Raw genomic sequence first — 20,396 nt, 5'->3', positions numbered from 1 at the left:
TCTATATGTTGCAGTATAACTTTGACATGGTACTTGCTTGTTCAAATGTTAGCCAAGATTTGCTCTATACATCATCAGCACCTGACTACTAGATATTTAGACCCTCAATAGCTCGGGTAAAGAAAACAGGCTATCAATAGCTGAACAGGCTGAACAATTTTGCTATTCAAACATACGAATGGGTTGCTAATCAACTAAAAAAGAGTCACTGGGTCAGCATAAGTTATTAACAATGACTCAGGTTAGAGCTGAACTGCTGCCGACATCACACAGCTGACCAGGATCTTTGCATGCTGACTGCTGTAAAGAATTTTGAATTACATAAAAAAATATTATGTTTAATCTTTGACCTTGACATCAGACTAGGTGTAGCAGCTGATAGGGTAACTGTCAGCGGCTTTATAAAGGAAGGCAAGTATTTAAACCTGTGAGCAGCTTGCATGGCCCTACACTTAGACTGAGTTTTTCCATACCATGTGAGAGTAATGCATGAGGAGTATTCCCACTGCCCCTCTTTGCTCTGGCGTCAGAAATTCAGCATATTTATAGATTACCATGTAACTACAATTTATCAGGATTTAACTATTCAACATACTCTGAGCTGAGACTTTAATATAAATAAAATGAATGAAATAAATAAGTAAAATGACTTACATTAATATTCAAGAATATGGTGAAAACTTTATACATAATTTATCTGATAAAACAATAATACAGCATGCACAAGAAATATAACAAAATAAAATATACCATAAGACGGTATAGTATTTAGCTATTAGCTAAAACCTCTGGCTCCAGAGAGTACCAGAATTAGTGAATGGACACAAACGGTAACAGTTACTGGAGATGATATAAATATTATAACTAAAAATAAAACGGTAACTAGGAGCACTTTATGATTTCATACACTCACCTTGAAATTTCTTTATAAAAGGAGTAGATGACTCCATCAGGATGCTGTATCGTTATAAAAACAAAAACGTTACTTATTTAGTTATTAATGTTTTGCTAGCCTCAAAAAGGGCACGGCTAGAGCCTGTTGCAATGAGTCAGTGCTTGAATACTATTAATTGATAGGAAAACCCAAAGTGACATAAAATTATTTCTACTGTTTTAGTTACTAACAGCTGGTTTTCATTCACTGCTACAAGAAAAATGTGGTGACCCAACTATTCTCCTACTGTGTCTGGCATGTGTTCATACATTCGACCTTGTCATGTTCAGCTGCGGTTCACATGCAGAAATTCATAAACTGCCATATGTTCCTTTAAATATTAGATGTTTACCAAAATGATTGAATTTCAATATCAATTTGAATAGCTACCAATTTCAATGTATTGAATAATTCTGGAAACCTAGTCAACAGATCTTACCAATGAGCTCCAGAGTTAGTCACTTGGATTCAGGAGGAGATCACACCGACTAACTTGTTACCTTATTAATAACTAGGGCTCTGGCAGTCTAGTAAGCTATGAGAGATCATCATGTGTGCCAATAAAATACAAACAATTACTCTACCATCTATACTCAATAATTCTAAACTACTGGAAGGTGAACAAGAAGCACACATGGTATTGATGCAGAACGCTGCGAGTTCATATCCTGCGTGATATAATCTTTTTTCAAATGTAACCCTGCGCTTTTATACATACAGACATGGTTCTTATTATAGTAAATATTACAAGTAATACCCATCAGTCACATTGTTGTTGATAAATTTGATGATGCTTCATGTATATAGAAACCCTTGTTGAGTAGCAAGAACAGCCCGTATTGTAAGCACTCACCTCTATTATATGCTCTGGTTAATAAGTATTTGCTTTGCTATTGTTACCTGCTTATCTTTGCCAAAACTTAGAAAATCAACTAGCTTTAAAATAATGTCTACATTACGAGCCTGCAGAAAGCATGTGCTCCTAAAGCCTGCTTCCCATATCGGCTGCGAGACTCCGGCGGTAATAATGTGCAGCAAATCGTTTGCGACGCTAGGCTCCGGTGGCTTCTGTTCACATAAAGCTGCATCGCTAATAACCGAATAAAGAATGTTCGCTCGCTATGCTGTTTCGATAATGCTGACCTTTACCTGTACAGTGCACTTTGAGAAGGTTTTGCCTGCGGCTCTCGCAAAATTTGAATAGCTCTAAACTCTTGTGTTGACTGCCGGCAACTACCGGCGGTACCCGGCGTGTAGGTTCACAATTCATCTCTGATAGCCTGCAGTGCTGTTGCCGGTGCTGTTGCCGGTGCTTTGCGGCATATATTGGAACCGGGCTCAATAGATATTGATATCCCACCAAATGTTGGGGTCAACATATTTATATTGGTTATAAGACCTATAAAAAATAATGCAGCATAAATGATTTGAACTCGTGATTGTCAGCCCGCAAGACCAACCCACCAATTACTGCGTAACCCAATTGCCTTCCATGTGTTAGAACTATTGTGCATATGCTTATTATCTGCCCTTTTATTTGACACTCCTGTCATGCTCTCAAACCAAACTAGACTGCCGAGGTACCACTAGCTTTTGTTATAATGAAAGTGTGTATGTCCATCTATCTGAAGTCACAGTTAGAAGTTGGGATAAAATATTGCTTCATACTGGATTCACACTTGTGACACTCAGTTTAGTAGTCAAACACTCTGACACCTGCACTAATCAAACAACCTGAGTACCTCATCACTCATCATCAACATCATCGCACACTCCAATGGAGACATCTACAAGATCAACAGGTCCACCGACTCTTTATTTTGACAGTCAAGGCTCCTAGCTGTATGAAGTGCAGGCCACAGGGCTGAGAAAAACATAAACTGAACATAATTGAAACTAAAATAAACTGGCAGATCCAACAGTGATGTATGATTGGGTGCAAAATAATTTTGCATCACGTTGTTCTTCTAAAAGCACACGTAAAAGTATAGAGGCAATTTCATGGCAGGTCTAAACCTCATGGGCTTACATAGAGCAAAACCATTCATCCTGTCTACTGGTGTCAATACTGTTGTAAACGTAAAAATAAAGCGAGATATTCTAAAGAACAAACTCTATGAAAGGAGTGGTGGCCATGAAAAAGACCGTGGAGGAATAACTCCGAAGAGTTGTCTTATTTGGATGCTATCGGTCCCATGGACGTCAGGCTCATCAAGGCGCCCTGGACACCCGGCGCAGAAAAACATGGTGAACTGATCAAAGGGAAAAGGTGACGTAGCCAATATATATATATATATAGAGAAGAGACTTCTGGGATAGTGGTTGACCTAGAAAAGATAACAGACACCATTTATTAAGGCTTTTACGCAGTGAACAATCTTCTATAATTTATTTCTTACCGTTCACTCATTGGAAGACATTTTTTATGTTCATGGTTACATGTCAAAATATTCTAAGTTTCTGTTATAATTAATTGTTAGTGGTTTAAGATTACTTAAACAATATTGTTTCCGTTTTTGTTCTACGTTTTCTCGAGATAAGATTTTGTAATTAGCCCTTTTCGTTATCGAAATATGTCTTAATGTTTTTTTACACTTACTGTTCGCTACCCAGTATATGTAGAATTTCCTGGGCTTTTTGTTAGTGTTTTTATTGTTATGCTATAATGGCTCATTGTCTAGGGATAATTTTTTATTGTTCTGTATGTGAAAATTCTTAGAAACTCGGCAGTCAGCAAGACGATATGATTGGTCGGTTTGAACGATAACCGTCAATCTCTAGGCCAATCGCTTATGTAATATAAATACTGCCACTAATTTTTAGGCAGTTCAGCTTGGGTGTGACTCTTGAATTGGATGCATGATTAGTATTACTATAATAAAGTCGTTATTGTTGGAGAAATATCGTTTATAATCGGCACTAACAGCAAGCTCACACAAAATGACTACAAATAAATAGGATAATTAAATAATTATCCTTACAAGAGTTGTGTTCTCTCCTGTTGGTTTCAACAGGTTACGGCGTTGGTTTCAGCGCACTCTGTTGGTTTCAGCAGAACGGAAGCGAGTTGGGTTCAGCTCCCTCCTGTTGGTTTCAGCAGGTTGTACAGTCAGCAGCGTTGGGTTCAGCGCACTCTGTTGGGTTCAGCAGAGCATAAATGAGTTGGTTTCAGCTCCCTCCTGTTGGATTAGGCAGGTTGTAGCGTTGGTTAAAGCGCAGAGATCTAGAGCTAGGGGTTGTCCCCACCCTACTCTTGCGAGTTTTCTTCACTGGTGGCAGCGGTGGGATAATAGTGAAGCAATTCTCTCAAACACTTTTAAATTCAAACATGGTGCGCAAGAGTAGAAGTAAGGACGGCCCATATGATTTATGCACTAATATGATGGAAAGAGGGCAGATACCTGCAAAAGTAGCCATGCTGCCTATTCCTGCTCCTTCATTTGATGGCACAAGTGATGTGGAAGAGTTTTTGCATTGTTTTGAAGCAGTGGCAAAACATAATCAGTGGAGTGAAGAAGAATGTAGGCTACGGTTAACATTGGCATTGAAAGGCCCAGCTACCAGAGGTGTTGGTGGCAATACCTATGAAAAAGTTTGCCATAAACTTAAGGCACAATATGGGCTCAGGACAGACACAGCTAGCGCCATATTAAAATCTATGAAATTAAAGCCAAAGGACAACATATATCATTATGCTGAGAAGGTACAGAAGTTAGTTCAAAAGGCTTTCCTCGAGCTAGATAGCTATCAGCATGACCAGCAAGCCAAGCGTGAGTTGATTGCAGCAATTCGGCCTAATTCACAGCTGGCCTGGACACTACGCTTATCTCCTCCCAGCACCATGACTGATGCTGTAGAAACTAATCAGAAGTATCAGGATATGGTAGAATATAATACAAATGTCCACCGAGTAGAGCTAGAAGATGTCCAACAATTAAAATAAGAACTGACAGAGCAAATGCAAATGAGTCAAACAGCTTTGCTCAAACATTTTGCAGAAATGCAGAGTAAGTTTATGCAGCAGATGTTGGACACGCAAAAGCAAATGGCGGCATCACAGCAAGCAATGATGACACAGCTAACATCGACGACAATGAGAAGCCAACAGCCTCAGAGAGAAGTTCGATGCTACAACTGCAATGGCAGAGGCCACGTTGCTCGTTACTGTGATAAGCCAAAGCCATCGGGAAACGACCAAGTTCAGGCAAACTAATGCTCGTACTGCCTGAACTTTGTGATGTGGGCAAACTTAGGATACAGGCATGTTGGCTCACCAGTGCATACTACATTCCTGTACGGATTCACCAACAAAGATTTGTCATGTTACTTGACAGTGGTTGTACAAAGTCCGTACTTCCGAAGAAATTGCTGGAGACATTGCTTAGCTCATGTTACTCAAAGTTGTTACCTGTGCGAGGTAGCGGGATATTGGCAAATGGGCAGCAGATTTTGCTTGAAGGCATGACGAATTTAAAATTTCGACTGGGACCGATACAACTGCAACATCAGTTTGTAGTATCTGATGTGGACAATCACATTCTGCTAGGGTTAGACTTCTTGGAGGATCAAGAATGTCAGATGGATTTCCGTCATTCGCAGCTACGTTGTAAGGGCACTGAAGTTGCCTGCTGCGCCGAAGACGGAGAACCCCTTTCGGTGAATGTGCAGGTCAAAAGGAACATAGTTGTTTCGCCAAATACTGAATGCTTATTGTTGGCGAGGCTTAGTCGAAAGTGGACGTCAGGGCCAGCTTGCATTAAAACTTTACACAAGGTTTTGGGCTTGAAGGTTGTCACATCGCTGTGTGAACCTACAGAGCAAGAGGTCAATATTCGTGTGATGAACACAAGCAATAAACTTATTCATCTACCTTCTGGAAGAAAGGTAGCCGTCTGTATGCCTGTGGAAAGACAAGAACAGTTTCAGAAGGACTGCAATAGAACTAAATGCCCCAAACACTTCAATGAACATTTACCCAGTTGGACGCAATCTCTGCCAGAAATGGAACCAAAGCAAGTCAACACACCGCTGATAAAGCATCAGAAAATGTTCAGCTCCAGCAAAGGTGATGTTGGTGGCCACCAAGTAGTAAAACATTAAGTCTCGGTTATGAAAGATAGACCGCTTATTAATCAGCTAGCATATCGGCTGGGGCCGATACAGAAAGCTGAGGTTGAAAAGCCAGTAGAGGAGTTAAAGCCGCACAATTTGTATAAAGGAGGTACAAGGCTCTATCTACAAAAGTGGAGAATCCAAGATGATATGAAAGATGAACCCACCACCTTTTCTGTCGGAACCAAAGCTTCATTAAAATCATTCTTCACGGAGAAAGGATGCAGTACTAAACTTAAACCAAGAGATGCTAATCTCTGCACCATCAGCAAGTATCTGACAAACCAGAAATTTAAAATGGAGTGCAAGGGGGGAAACCCTATTCAATATGAAAGTGATATTAGACTAAGCACCACCAGAATATGCAGAAAAAAAACTGCCTAAGCCAACGGATCGCCCTCCTGATTCAGAGGTGATGGAGCAACCCGTCCCTCTGCTCCAGGATCACACAGAGATATCCAAGCTGGGGGATCACACTATTCCGCCAACCCAGCCTACTAATTTATGTCAGCACCTACCGGACTACCGCTTAAATGTCTGCCATAGAAGTAATGCCATTCTGGGACAGAATGAAGTTTTAGGGGAGGATAGTGTTGTAAACGTAAAAATAAAGCGAGATATTCTAAAGAACAAACTCTATGAAAGGAGTGGTGGCCATGAAAAAGACCGTGGAGGAATAACTCCGAAGAGTTGTTTTATTTGGATGCTATCGGTCCCATGGACGTCAGGCTCATCAAGGCGCTCTGGACACCCGGCGCAGAAAAACATGGTGAACTGATCAAAGGGAAAAGGTGACGTAGCCAATATATATATAGAGAAGAGACTTCTGGGATAGTGAATGACCTAGAAAAGATAACAGACGCCATTTATTAAGGCTTTTACGCAGTGAACAATCTTCTATAATTTATTTCTTACCGTTCACTCATTGGAAGACATTTTTTATGTTCATGGTTACATGTCAAAATATTCTAAGTTTCTGTTATAATTAATTGTTAGTGGTTTAAGATTACTTAAACAATATTGTTTCCGTTTTTGTTCTACGTTTTCTCGAGATAAGATTTTGTAATTAGCCCTTTTCGTTATCGAAATATGTCTTAATGTTTTTTTACACTTACTGTTCGCTACCCAGTATATGTAGAATTTCCTGGGCTTTTTGTTAGTGTTTAGATTGTTATGCTATAATGGCTCATTGTCTAGGGATAATTTTTTATTGTTCTGTATGTGAAAATTCTTAGAAACTCGGCAGTCAGCAAGACGATATGATTGGTCGGTTTGAACGATAACCGTCAATCTCTAGGCCAATCGCTTATGTAATATAAATACTGCCACTAATTTTTAGGCAGTTCAGCTTGGGTGTGACTCTTGAATTGGATGCATGATTAGTATTACTATAATAAAGTCGTTATTGTTGGAGAAATATCGTTTATAATCGGCACTAACAGCAAGCTCACAAAAAATGACTACAAATAAATAGGATAATTAAATAATTATCCTTACAAGAGTTGTGTTCTCTCCTGTTGGTTTCAACAGGTTACGGCGTTGGTTTCAGCGCACTCTGTTGGTTTCAGCAGAACGGAAGCGAGTTGGGTTCAGCTCCCTCCTGTTGGTTTCAGCAGGTTGTACAGTCAGCAGCGTTGGGTTCAGCGCACTCTGTTGGGTTCAGCAGAGCATAAATGAGTTGGTTTCAGCTCCCTCCTGTTGGATTCAGCAGGTTGTAGCGTTGGTTAAAGCGCAGAGATCTAGAGCTAGGGGTTGTCCCCACCCTACTCTTGCGAGTTTTCTTCAATACGCGACTGTTGGCATGTAATGCTTATCAATCAACATCTGCTGTTAGCCCTGTCACTATCTCGGTCTATGCATTTATCATGCCTTCCAATGGTCAAGTATAATTGCAGTGGCTCAAAACCTGGTCAGTTTCTGGGTCGTTTTGTAGAGGTGGAGCTTAATCCGGAAATGCAAATGTTTTGTCGGCACTAAGCGACGAGGTTTCAAGCAAGTGCCAATGTTTAGTCGGTTAGAAATTGAGTCTGTAATCTTATTATTTTTTTGTAACAAAATAAAGCATAAACATCGTTTTAGACAAATCTTTAATTAAAAATATGAGATCTTTCATCAAACTAGCATAACGTATTCACATAGTTGTTTATCGTAGTTTTGTCGTGTTAAGACGAAATAGTAACATGCTCACGAAACGGAAAAAAATCTTCTCAAAAATACATCATTAATTATTCTGTATTCGTTTATACAGTGTGTATGAAAAATGTCTTACATACGTTGTAATATGATTGCACTTACATGTATGTAACGTGGTATTATATAAGTTATTGAATATTTGTGATTATGTTCTAACCAAATAAAATGCACATTGAAACAATTGTCTACTTTGCTACCATTCTGAGAGCTAAAGAAGATTCTATTTCATTTTAGTGTAACTATTTATGTTAGCGTATCGTAAGACAAAGATTGTGAAAAGGCAACAGAAGACATTAGTCTATCTTATCTTTACTACAAACACCGACTTCTCCAACAACTAACTTTGTTTAGATTTTGAACATGACCGCACTCTGTAGGTATTCATTTGTCAATTTGCTTATATATTTATTATTTATGTACAGCATTGTGTGACCAAAAAATTTTTCTTGATTTGTTGAGCAAAAAATATTTTCTTTTTGTTGGCATGATGATGTATTTTCTTGCTCCAATATAAATAATGCATGTGGCAATTGTTGTGCATCATTGTTAGCAGCTTTCCCGTTACCTCCACAAGCACAATGTAGCCAATTCTGGAAAATCAGAGGGCAGCACACACAAAACCTTCAGCATGATGTATGTCTATTGGCATTGCTGATGTTGTACAACATACATTGTTTGAAAAGTCGATGCGCAATGACAAAATGTCTGGTGATGGACCACTGGAACAATGATGGGAAGTAGGTTGTTTTAGTTATCGGACGAATCTATCATGATAAATCGTAAAGTTTAATAATTTTACTTTATTTGATATAAAAAGAAAATGTTGCACATAACTTAATTACTACCACATCAGCACCAAAGCCATAAAAGGCCTTTAACAAGCACAAATGAGAACAGAATAACAGAGTAGAAAAGGGCTACATATACTACATGTAGATATGTGAAAATAAGTGAATATAAGTATGGTTTATGTAAAAAAAAATCACTGTTGAAAATCCTGAATGTTTTATGTATGTAGGTATGTTTTAATTTGATCAATATATTCACTCAAAATTGAGCACAGTACAAGCTGAAACAGTTCGAGATTTTGCATATAAAAGTATTCCTATCTAGAACAAGTTTGTTCTCTATAGCTGCAGATGAATTGGCAATGAGGTAGAGGGCACGCCAGATGCCATCTGGCGTGACTTCCCTTCATTGCCAGTTCACCCACAGCTATGGGGAACAACCTTGCTCTATGCCTATCTAGATATTGCTTGTATTAGAAAGCCTCAGGAAGCATTTTTGCTCTGCCATTTCTTACTCCCTGCAAACTCCTCTTGGAGATCCTTGATCTAAAATAAAAACAATCATAGCATGTGTATTTACATCTCCTTGAACTTGTAAAGTACTGTGAATGCAGTATTCAAGTGGCATTATTTGCGACAATTTTTGACTTTGACAAGAATACTATTTGTTAATTTAATGAAGTAGATTGGAAAGTTACATTGGACATTGTGATTAGCTGGAAGGTAATTTGGCGATCTCAAAGAACCGGACAAATCTGATTTTGCTAGTTCCTGACTTTATTACTGTTTTTACAGTAGTTTTATTTCACAATTATTTCCTGACTTCATATATCTTCTCCAATCCTACATTGCTCAACTGACTTAGCCCATAGAGTTGACTTGTACAAGACAACAGCGAAATTAGTCCAAGTACTCAGTCTATGAATCGGATGGTGTTGTGGCACCTTGTTATCAATCTCTCAAAGAGTTGATAACAACTCCAGAGATGCTCCCAAATCCTGATTAGAGATTTGCACATTACATCAAATCACCAATCATGAGATTGGCATTAAAGCACCATAAAAATGGATTACCCAGTTTGTAAATTAAATCAAATTAAAACCATCAATTACATAGTGGATGATGGTTTTAATTTCATTTTATTTGAAAGCTGAGCAGTCACCCTTCTAAGTGATTTGATTTGGAGCAAAACGCATGCCAGCGATTTGATATGCTTTACAAATCTGGAATCAAAGACTTGGGAGCATCGCTGCACAACTTTCTCCAATTCAGACACTGAGCACTTACACTAAAGTGACACAAAAGCATCATGCAACAGGGTTCTAATTTTAAAACTGAGTTACTGAATATTACCACTCACCGGACTGTTAGGTATGAAAGTAACATCAGGTGTCTGAGTTACATCTATAATGCTGTCGTTTGTGGCGTTTCGTAGATGCTCCCCACATTTATGGAAGCTCACATAGCCTCTGCTCTTACTCCTACCCATCCTGAGCAAGCACTGCGTTTCCTCCTTATCTTGAGCTATAAATCAGAATGCTCGAGGCATTGAACGTTTGGCTGGGTGTGAACAGGCAACTTAACAAATATCGCAGTTGGCAGCAAATAATTTGTTTCTGAAACCTAATCCTGCCTACACAAGGGGTTCTTCTGCATTATCCTACTATAACTTCACGTTTTTCTAGCTACTAATCTAGGGCTATAAATGGCTTGAAGATTCGCCTACCAATGAAATTCCACATTTAACCATAATTAATATTGCACGATTTGCCTAAAATTTTATTGCTGGTTATGTGAGTGAGTACCTCCGTGTTACTATCAGATGTATTGTCTTGAGGATGCGGTCTCTTTGTTGGATTCTGTGACTAAAAATATAAACAATACGTAAATTATGTATATCGACACCATGTGACAACATATATGAATTTATGCACATGTATAGCATATTTATATTTGTGGGCACAATCTAACTAAATTTAAATTGGCAAAAGAGTCCAAACAAAAGCCTTGTTGCCAGAGCTCCAAAATAAGCTTTCATTCTATCTTGCTTTTAATGATTGTTTTTGCAAATTTTAGGTGTGAAATATTCAATGTAAAATAAAATATTACGTCCAAGTTTAACCAAAGGTGTGAACTGCGATATAATACTATCTGGCGCATGTGTGAGGCCTCACGATGAGAAATTCTCAAGAAAAATGAGACAGATTGCCGTAAACTTCACTGGCTATTGGGTCAAGGATATGGTATCTGAGCATTCCAATCAAGTCTGTGTTTCTTTGCAATTCTACCAAATTTCTATGAGAGTGTAGATGAATAAAAGAAGAGAAAATGTTTTTGAACTTTGATGTACTGTGAGACCGAAAGCAAAGTATCGAATACAGCTTAGACATGTCGCAACCCTCACAGTAGTGTAGACTTAGATTTACTGCATTCTCTGATTTTGGCTTACAAGAATATAAATGTGCACGCATGCTTTTGTTACAAGATAGCTATTTCAGAAATAAAACAATTTAAAATCCATAAAAGTAATAAATATTATTCATCATCTCTATGTAAAATCCATACTATACTATCTGTGCATTTGCAAAGACATGGAAGGATAGCCCTGTCTAAATATATTGGACATACAATGACCGAGTTTTGCTGTCCAAAAATATCCCTTATAATAGGCTGAGTAAAATATTCTTGGTGTACCGGTAACTTACCCTCCGCTGTTCTTTGTACTTTTCCTTCTGGGTTTGCTGTCTTTCAGGGCCGTACATGCAGCCATACTCTTTTTCTTCGCCATACTCTTTTTCTTCGCCATACATACATAAATAGCTTTGACTGTCATGGATGACGTTCTTACCTCTCCAAATATCTTCACCTTGCTAAATTAGAGCAGATAAAATTTTAAAATTAAGAAACATGGTACAGATTTTTTAGATTCATTAGCTGAAGACGTTGTAGGTTTTTAGCCTTACTTGATTGCTAACACTCAATTGGGAACTAACTGCTGCATGTATATGATGCTTGATACATTTATTGCTTGCTTGATTGTAGTTATTAATATATACAATGATTTTTAATGTCATCTCAATTGCATGCCAATGCTTGTACACTGAAGTCCATGTATATCTTCTAATCAAGGCTGCACTATAAGCTTGATCGTAATCCACTGCATGTCTGTATATACCCGAATATCCACTTCGTCAAATTAAGCTTAAAAGTTGAGTGTCTATAGAGAGTAATCCTTTATTGCTGAGACTTAGATGGTGTGTATCCAGTGTGAGTTGCTAGTGAACTGATGAAAATTGTGTCAACTCTGCTTCAAGTAGGGCCTGTGACGTCATAGATCACATGGTACAAAAATAAACCAAAAAGGGCTCCATCAAACTGCAGCATAAAAACATATAAGCTACTATTGACATGTACTTCTATTGCACAACAACCAAGCATAGGCCTACATTTTACAATCAAGGTTACACTTCAACATCAATATTACACTAAAATATCCGAGGTATAAAATGTTCATTTTTAACGCAAGATCACAAATTAGGCAGTGAAGAAAAAGTGCTTTAAGGATATGAGATTACCTTCAAAAAGTCTTTCATGCTTGTTGAATATGCCGTCCTCATGGTTTGTGTAAAACTTGTTGCCATATTCGATTTCATGGGCTTTGATAGCTTGCTCAGACTCGTCTAACAATGAGGCAAGAAGGAGCGGCATAATGCTTAAATGCACTGCAATTAAAAATATATATTTGGTAGGCCCTCAGGCTCCTCGTAGAAGTTGACTGTCGTCAGCGATCATGTCATTCAGCTATCGAGGCTTCGATAACCTACCGACATGATTGCCGACTACAGGCACGGGAGGCCTGTAGGTAGGTCTATATAGAAGATGAAATGATGAATACAAAAAGTCAGTTATGAATACATGATGACCCACTGAGGTCTTGAAGCAATATGAATATGCAGTGCATTTCAATTAATTTTTAAAGACAAATTGCAAGCAGTAAGCGACTCTGACTACTGAGGACTACTGATCACAGGCAGGCTGTCTAGTCCAAAAATATAACTGCCCTGCATTGCAGAAGACTACAAAAACTTGCTTTACCTTGCCTCCTCTCCTACACTTTTTGTGAACCAAACAGATGAGATACAGCCTAGGCCTGGCGGTGCTACTGACAGCGCACCATTGTAGTAACAAGTTCAAATAAAATTTGAGATACACAATTAAATGGTTGTTCCTTAGGTAGCTACATACTGTCGTTGCTTCAAAATGTCCTACAGTTGAGACTTGGTAGTAATATAAAGTTAGTTGTTAAAAAAGTGTGTGCTTGCAGCAAATACAGTAAAGATAAAAAACTGATGTCTTCTGTTGCCTTCATTTTTACAATCAATGCCTAACGAGATGCTAATACTAATATTTACAGTGAATTAAAATAGAATCATTTTAGGCTCTCAGAATGGTAACAAAGTGGACAACCGTTTTAATATGCATTTTCTTTGTTCAGAACATAATCGTAACTTTTCAATATTTTATGTAATACCGCTTTACAAAAGTGTATTCATATTAAAAAAATATATAACTATTTTTCAAATATAAACGAATACAGAATAACTAATGGTGTATTTTTGAGAAGATTTTTTCCGTTTTGTGAGCGTGTTACCATTTATTCTTAACAAGAAAAAACTACGATAAACAGCTATGTAAATACTCTATGTTATTTTGCTAAAAGAACTCATATTTGTAATTAAAAATTTGCTTGGAAAAGATGCTTACGTGATATTTTGTTAAACAAATAGATAACTACTCGATTTATCAACAACTAAACGTTTGCAGTGGTTCGACTAACTTTAAAGCTTTTGTATTTCCGGATTAAGCTCCACCCCTACAAAACGATCCAGAAACTGACCAGGTTTTGAGCCACTGCAATTATACCTGACCCCTTCCAATAAATAATTGTTTTGATAGACTTTAACGCATAGCGTAATATCCTTACACTCATGCAAACAATCGTCCATACATGTAGTTATTTTCACCGTAAACATAAGTAATCGTGGCAGCTTATAGGCTATTAGCCAATAACGTACGAATATCAATGATATATCGATATACGCACCGGCACCTTACGCCTAGAATAGCTTAATGCTAGGGTCATGGCCAATGGATTGGTCGCTGAAGCACGCATTTCGTTTGCAATTGTTGTTTACAACCGAAAAGTACCACCATAGTACAGGAAAAAGCAGGTAATCTGCGACTATGTATTTATTTCCATCACATTGACTGTAGAGTAACCATGTTTCTACAAAGCTCAAATAAAAAACACTTAGCCTACATAACTGATTTATGCAACTCTTGCTTAAAAACCCATGGGTGGATATTGGGAATTTACGTTATGTATAACTAAAAACTAACACAAATCCACACACGACATCAGTGTTGAATGTGCTTTGTCATTTTAATCTATTTTGACTATATTATTCAGTTTACACACTTTTGCTTAGCTTGTGGGAACTGAATTGATCATTACTGGTTCAAGTACTAGAGAAGGTTGTTGTATGGAAATACTGTGAAAACAAGATACCGATAGGGAATGTAGCCAGACCACAGGATAAGCATATAATACGTACAAGCAGCAAGACGCCAAAGGACATTAAAAGATTCGATAATTAGAAAATGTCAATTGAAAATTATGAACTTCAGAATTGGAAGAAATCAATCATAGAAATTGCGTCAACACCAGATGGAGAACATGCCAAAGAGAGTCTTTTTTTGACAGTTAAGGCTCCTAGCTGTAAGAAACTGAAGTACAGGGCAGAAAAACATAAACTTAATATAATTGAAGCTAAAATAAATTGACAGATGTTATTTGTTGCTGATCTGGTGTATGCTGACTGCTACAATGTTTCAACAGTCCTAATTCTGGCTGCCTCCTGTTATATTGTTGATATCCCTCTCCTTGTGCTTGACACTCTGTAGAGTTGCTGACTTCGTTGAATACCTGTTAGTATTTGTTGTAGCCAGTTACTCTCTTTTATATTAAGTGGTGTTGATAAATAATATCCATTATTTAGTTGGAATTTTATGTTTTCATTCCTAAGCTCTTCATTACAATGGCCAGAGAATTCCCAATTCAATTGATGTCCCATACATTCACATCGCATCAGCTGTGATGGTTGGACATATCCCATACTTGATATTTCCGGCAGCATAGCAATTGCTCTAGGTTTTCATATTTGCTGATTGGTCATATATCGTTTTAAACCCTGACACATATTAGCCGTCAGGTGAAGCCAGACCCTAGCTTAAAAATTCATGCCGAATCCGTCCTAATAATCTGCCATTTATTGGTTGCTTTGTGCGTAGCCCTCGGTCTTTATCAGTTTTTCCCAGCAGTGATCCTCATCTCAGTTCAATAACATTGGTTACACGCCTCTGTGTCATGTTTTTGGTTTTTCCACTGAGTACATTTTGTGTGGCGGTCTCTTAATGCAGTGTCTCATCGCGGCTAGTTAGTAGCTAGTCTTATTGTGCGACAGTTATTGGATGGCTTTCCATCGTTTGGCAAATTTGTCCCAGTTTGAGGAATGTCAATTATCCCTCGATCAGTTGTGATCTAGTCACCCCGGGGTTCATAATCGTATTCTCGTAGGTTTCTATAGTTATATACTCGTGCAATGGTCACCATGGTGCTGGAGTTGAATCATTTCATCTTAACAGTATTTAGCTGGATTGCATACTGGCTTGTTTGTCCTTTCATGTAAGTTGCCTATAATCATTCGGAATCCGTATATTCATAGTCACTTTTAAATATCTAGCCTTGTATATGCCATAGCATCAAGCTGTAAAGTACATGTATATATGTATATGTAAAGTTATTAGAAGGTCATTCGGGAAATATATTGTGGTTGCTGTATCATTGCGATAGTCAACTGTATTGAATATAATTATATATATATATATATATTTGCTTATTAATTCATGTAAGTTGCTTATAATTATTCGGAATCCGTATATTCATAGTCGTTTATCTAGCTGTATATATGCCATAAGATCAAGCTGTAAAGTACATGTATATATGTATATGTAAATTTACATAATTTACATTAAGTTAGTAGAAGGTCATTCAGGAAATATATTGTGGTTGCTGTATCATTGCGATAGTCAACTGTATTGAGTATAATTATTTATATATTTGCTTATTATTTCATGTAAGTTGCTTATAATTATTAAGGATCCAAACATTCTTTTTGTAGGTTTTATGTTATCAAGTTTTTTGATTGTTTTATGTTTTGATATATATATTCATGTTAAGCTGGGCGCTGTAAGCTATTTTTATTCGTACTCTCTCTCATCATCATAAATATAATTTGTCATCCGCTTTTGTTGTACGATCTCGTAGCTCATATCTTCTATTCACTCTATATAGTGGTCATTCTCTCACTTTCCAGAATCAGTGTTTTTCTCTATATCTGGTATCTCCTTTGCGTTAGTTCTGTACGATGTACGAGGGTGAAACATTTTCATGTACAAGTTTTAATCGCTTTACTGAAACTCAGCTTGGTTTTGCAAAGGGCTTGATACACGGTACTATGCTTGCTGTGTCATCTGTTCGATACAAAGTATGAAACAGGCTCAGGTACTGACTTGAAAGGGCTCGGCTACAATTTTTGCCAATCTCAAGTCTGAATAAGTAGCATCTACCTCCTATTTTGAAAGATATGTCTGTTGCTTGTTGATTGTAATAGTCTACATGTTTTAGTTTGAGAAATTCTTATATTTCTTGCATTCAACAGCCATATAAAAAATATACGCACAAACCACGTGTAAGTTGGTGAAGTCAAGCTACTAGCAGTTTTACACAGAGTATGAATGACAGCCAAAGACACTGAAATATTTAAAAACATTTTTTCCTAGGTGTTATTGACCTCTGACAATCTTTCTTCAGTGTTTCTACCTTGACTTTCTAAAGTCTGAGTGTCTTCTCACTAAATTATTACACAGACTGTTACTTCTATCTCTACAGGATGGTGCTGCCTCGATGTAGAAACAGCGCTAATTTTTTAATTTTCCGATTCGTGAGAGTTTAATCTTCCCTCATCATGACACTCTCTCATACGGTTGAGCTCGGCGACAAGGAAATCATCAAGATAATAGAGGAGTACCTAGCAAATAAACAGGTTGATATTGCCCTCATATGTTTGGAGAGAGAGAGTCGGGAATCATTAATGGTATGTCCTGAATATGGTTCTGGTTGAAAGGGATACCTCGTTGTCATAAACCATGTCTAAAACTATTCATAGGCTTCTCTCTCCGTCAGACCTTCCACCAACAAGTTTGCTGAAAACTAAGTTAAAATTCAAGTAATAGTATTCTTTTCTGACCTTCGCGCTATTACAGTGTGGTAATTATATAATAATTGTATGATAATTACATAGTATTATATAATAATTGTATGATAATGACATAATATTATATAATAATTGTATGATAATCGCATAGTATTATATAATAATTATACGATAATTACATAATATTATATTATAATTGTACGATAATTACATTATTTTATAATAGTCGTATGATAATTGAGTAATATTATGTAATAATTGTATAATAATGTAACTATTATATAATAATTGTATGATAATTGAATAATATTATATAATAGTTGTATGATAATTACATAATATTATATAATATATAAATAATATTGTACAATAATTGTATGATAATTACACAATATTATATAATACTTGTATGATAATTACATAATATTGTATAATAATTGTATGCCGTATAATCTTAATGCGGTATGATCAAAGCCTTGTCTGGCTGTCTGAAGAGACAGGTAGATTATGAAAAAAGGATTTCACCAGATGGGATTTGAACTCACCACATTTAGCTCAGTAGACAGACACTCCAACATCTACACCATTTGACCGTTTTGGCTTATTACACAATAACTAGTACAGTTTTTGGTCTTGTGCACCGTGAGATAACGTAATCACTCATCACTATCGTTTTGTAGGGGAAGACGGGGCACAGTAAGCCAATTTTGGTTTGTTTCTCAAATAAAATATAAGTGACTGCTTGAATTGAGCTTAAACTTGGTCTATAAAAATTTAACATGTTGTTATTATTGTATTTGAATTGTAATGATTCACTTTGGATCAATCGCGAGATTTTATTGTTTTTGCAACATTTTACACCTGGCTCACTTTGCTCCACTACCGAGGCAAGGTGAGCCACCCAATGGGGCAAAGTGAGCCATAGCAATAAATATGTGATTTGATTGCACATAATATATATTTGATACCTTTTAACTGTTTTAAAACATTGAGTGTGACAATTGGCTAACTAAATTTGACTTATGACTAAGACAGAACATGGTGAACTAATTATACATAGTTTATAACATAAAATGTGGGAGCAAGTCGTATGAGCATTATCGTGAAATAATGTAGTAAAAAGTGTGTCGCCTACAGTCTCTATCAGCAGTGTTATTGAGAATAGTTTATCTTACAGTGTAAGCAGATAAATCTACTCTGAATGTAGTTCGATTTCTAACCCTCAGAGTCCCACCAGTGTTTACTGGCTGCCCAAAAAATATAACTATAGATTCAAAGTCAACATCATACACGTCTTCCTCCTCTGGATAAACAATGCAGTTTCCAGCTTTTCTTATGAAACTGATGGTAACTGAGTTTTCATTACATTTCATGACTCTTCCTGCATAATAAACATTAAAGATTGACTTGCAACAAAATTCACATTACAGTTATTTGCTATCAAAACATTCACCATGTCTTACTCTGCTGTGTTGTAGTTGCAAAATAGGTGGAAATGGATTTACAAACTCTTAAAAGCTCAAAAACGAACAGTTAATCGAGGTCATTACGAGACCGCCATAAATTAGAATCTCTTTCCAAAACGGCTCAAATGGGACGTAGTTGTACCAGATGGCTTCTGTTTACACTTTCACGCAACCTCATTCGTCGAAATATTTTCACAAATATACTTCATGCATTCAATGAAACCATGTCTATTGTCCTCACATGTCTATTTCATCGTCATTGTAATGCCGTCTCTTTCAGCACTGATAACTTATAACCTACCGTGAGAATTTATTTAATTTTTTAACCTTAGCTCGAAGGAGTACATATCATTGTCTGGTAAACATGACGAGCCTGTTGGTCACCTGTGATAATCAAAATATGTTGCAAAAATTATTCACGAAGTATGGGTCACATGATCAGATTACGACTAGATGATTAGTTCAAGTCGAAACAAAACTGTAAAGTAGCGATCATCTATATTTGATACGGTCTTTTGATACCAAATAACTGTAATGTGAATTTTGTTGCAAGTCAACCTTAGCCAATTCCGTACCAAACTAAAACATGATTATTGATGTTAATATTGTCCCTAGTAGGAGGTACATCTTTACTTTCATCTTTATCTGGACTTTCTTCATCAGAACACAATAATTATTGGGCTAACTCTTCTTCCTCTGATGAAGAATCTGTTTGCTCTTTTTTCTTAGTTTTTCTTTGTCTTGTTCTTAGTCACAGTTACTTTGGATGTTTTTAGCGTAGATCTAATCCAAGTAGACACATGTTGCTACATTTTAAACACCGGCTCACCTGCTTTCTTGTTTCTTGACCAGCTTGGTGGAATACTCAAGTCATTAGCCATGCTGTATTTGTAAGCTAGTTCACATACTTTTTCAGTAGATAAATCTTAAAATCTGTTGTCTAGATTTTTTAAATGGCTAGCCAACTCTTCTTACTTCTCATGCAACACCTGAGATCCACGAGATCTCTCATTCCTGCGCGAAGAGACGGTCACTTAGACGATGTTGTACAATAATGCAGTAACTTAAACAACTTTTTAGTTAAATGTAAGATTAGCTTGGTTAGATGCCAAGCTCATAGAACATGGTCACAAATTATTTAAATTATATCTATAAATTAAACAGGGTACATAGAACACTTGGGCATCTGCTTGTCCTGTCATGTGGAAAAAATACTTTTTCTGGAATATCCTTGATGTGCACCAAGCGATTAGCTAGCCTTGGATGAGAAAAGAAAATGTGGTGCATTCTTCTCTTGAGGTTGAAAGGTAGTTTTGTCAACCCAGTTTATCGTACATTACAGTGTGAGAAGGAAATTTATCACAAACTCTCTTGTACACCAGAGTACAGGGTTACGATGCATTAGAACGGAACTGCGTCAACGAAGTGCAGTACGCAATAATTTTGCAATACATTACAACTTTCTAATTCACAGTAGACATCCACTGCTACTGTGCTCCTGTTTCACATTGCCCATTGCTATATATTGGGCATTCACTTTTATGAAGCATTACCTGACAACCACCAC

The 20,396-nt window shown here is 37.0% G+C and overlaps 1 protein-coding gene across 2 annotated transcripts; it reads right to left on the bottom strand.

Moving 5' to 3' along the window:
• Nucleotides 1–9,233: 9,233 nt before the first annotated feature.
• Nucleotides 9,234–13,885, bottom strand: LOC137410205 (uncharacterized). Of its 2 annotated transcripts, none has more exons than XM_068095782.1 (6): nucleotides 13,792–13,885; nucleotides 12,603–12,749; nucleotides 11,733–11,897; nucleotides 10,833–10,892; nucleotides 10,388–10,551; nucleotides 9,234–9,573 (listed from the first exon to the last, which is right to left on the bottom strand). In XM_068095782.1, exons 2-5 carry the CDS (start codon nucleotides 12,678–12,680, stop codon nucleotides 10,486–10,488), a joined length of 369 nt encoding a protein of 122 aa, XP_067951883.1. In that variant the 5' UTR covers nucleotides 12,681–12,749; nucleotides 13,792–13,885; the 3' UTR covers nucleotides 9,234–9,573; nucleotides 10,388–10,485. The 2 variants fall into 2 exon arrangements, with proteins under 2 accessions (XP_067951883.1, XP_067951884.1); XM_068095783.1 differs by having other exon boundaries at nucleotides 12,603–12,707; nucleotides 13,792–13,875.
• Nucleotides 13,886–20,396: the final 6,511 nt, after the last annotated feature.

The sequence above is a fragment of the Watersipora subatra genome, unplaced genomic scaffold, assembly GCF_963576615.1.
Source record: "Watersipora subatra unplaced genomic scaffold, tzWatSuba1.1 SCAFFOLD_174, whole genome shotgun sequence".
Taxonomy (NCBI): domain Eukaryota; kingdom Metazoa; phylum Bryozoa; class Gymnolaemata; order Cheilostomatida; family Watersiporidae; genus Watersipora; species Watersipora subatra.
This window is presented reverse-complemented; position numbering and strand designations above follow the sequence as displayed.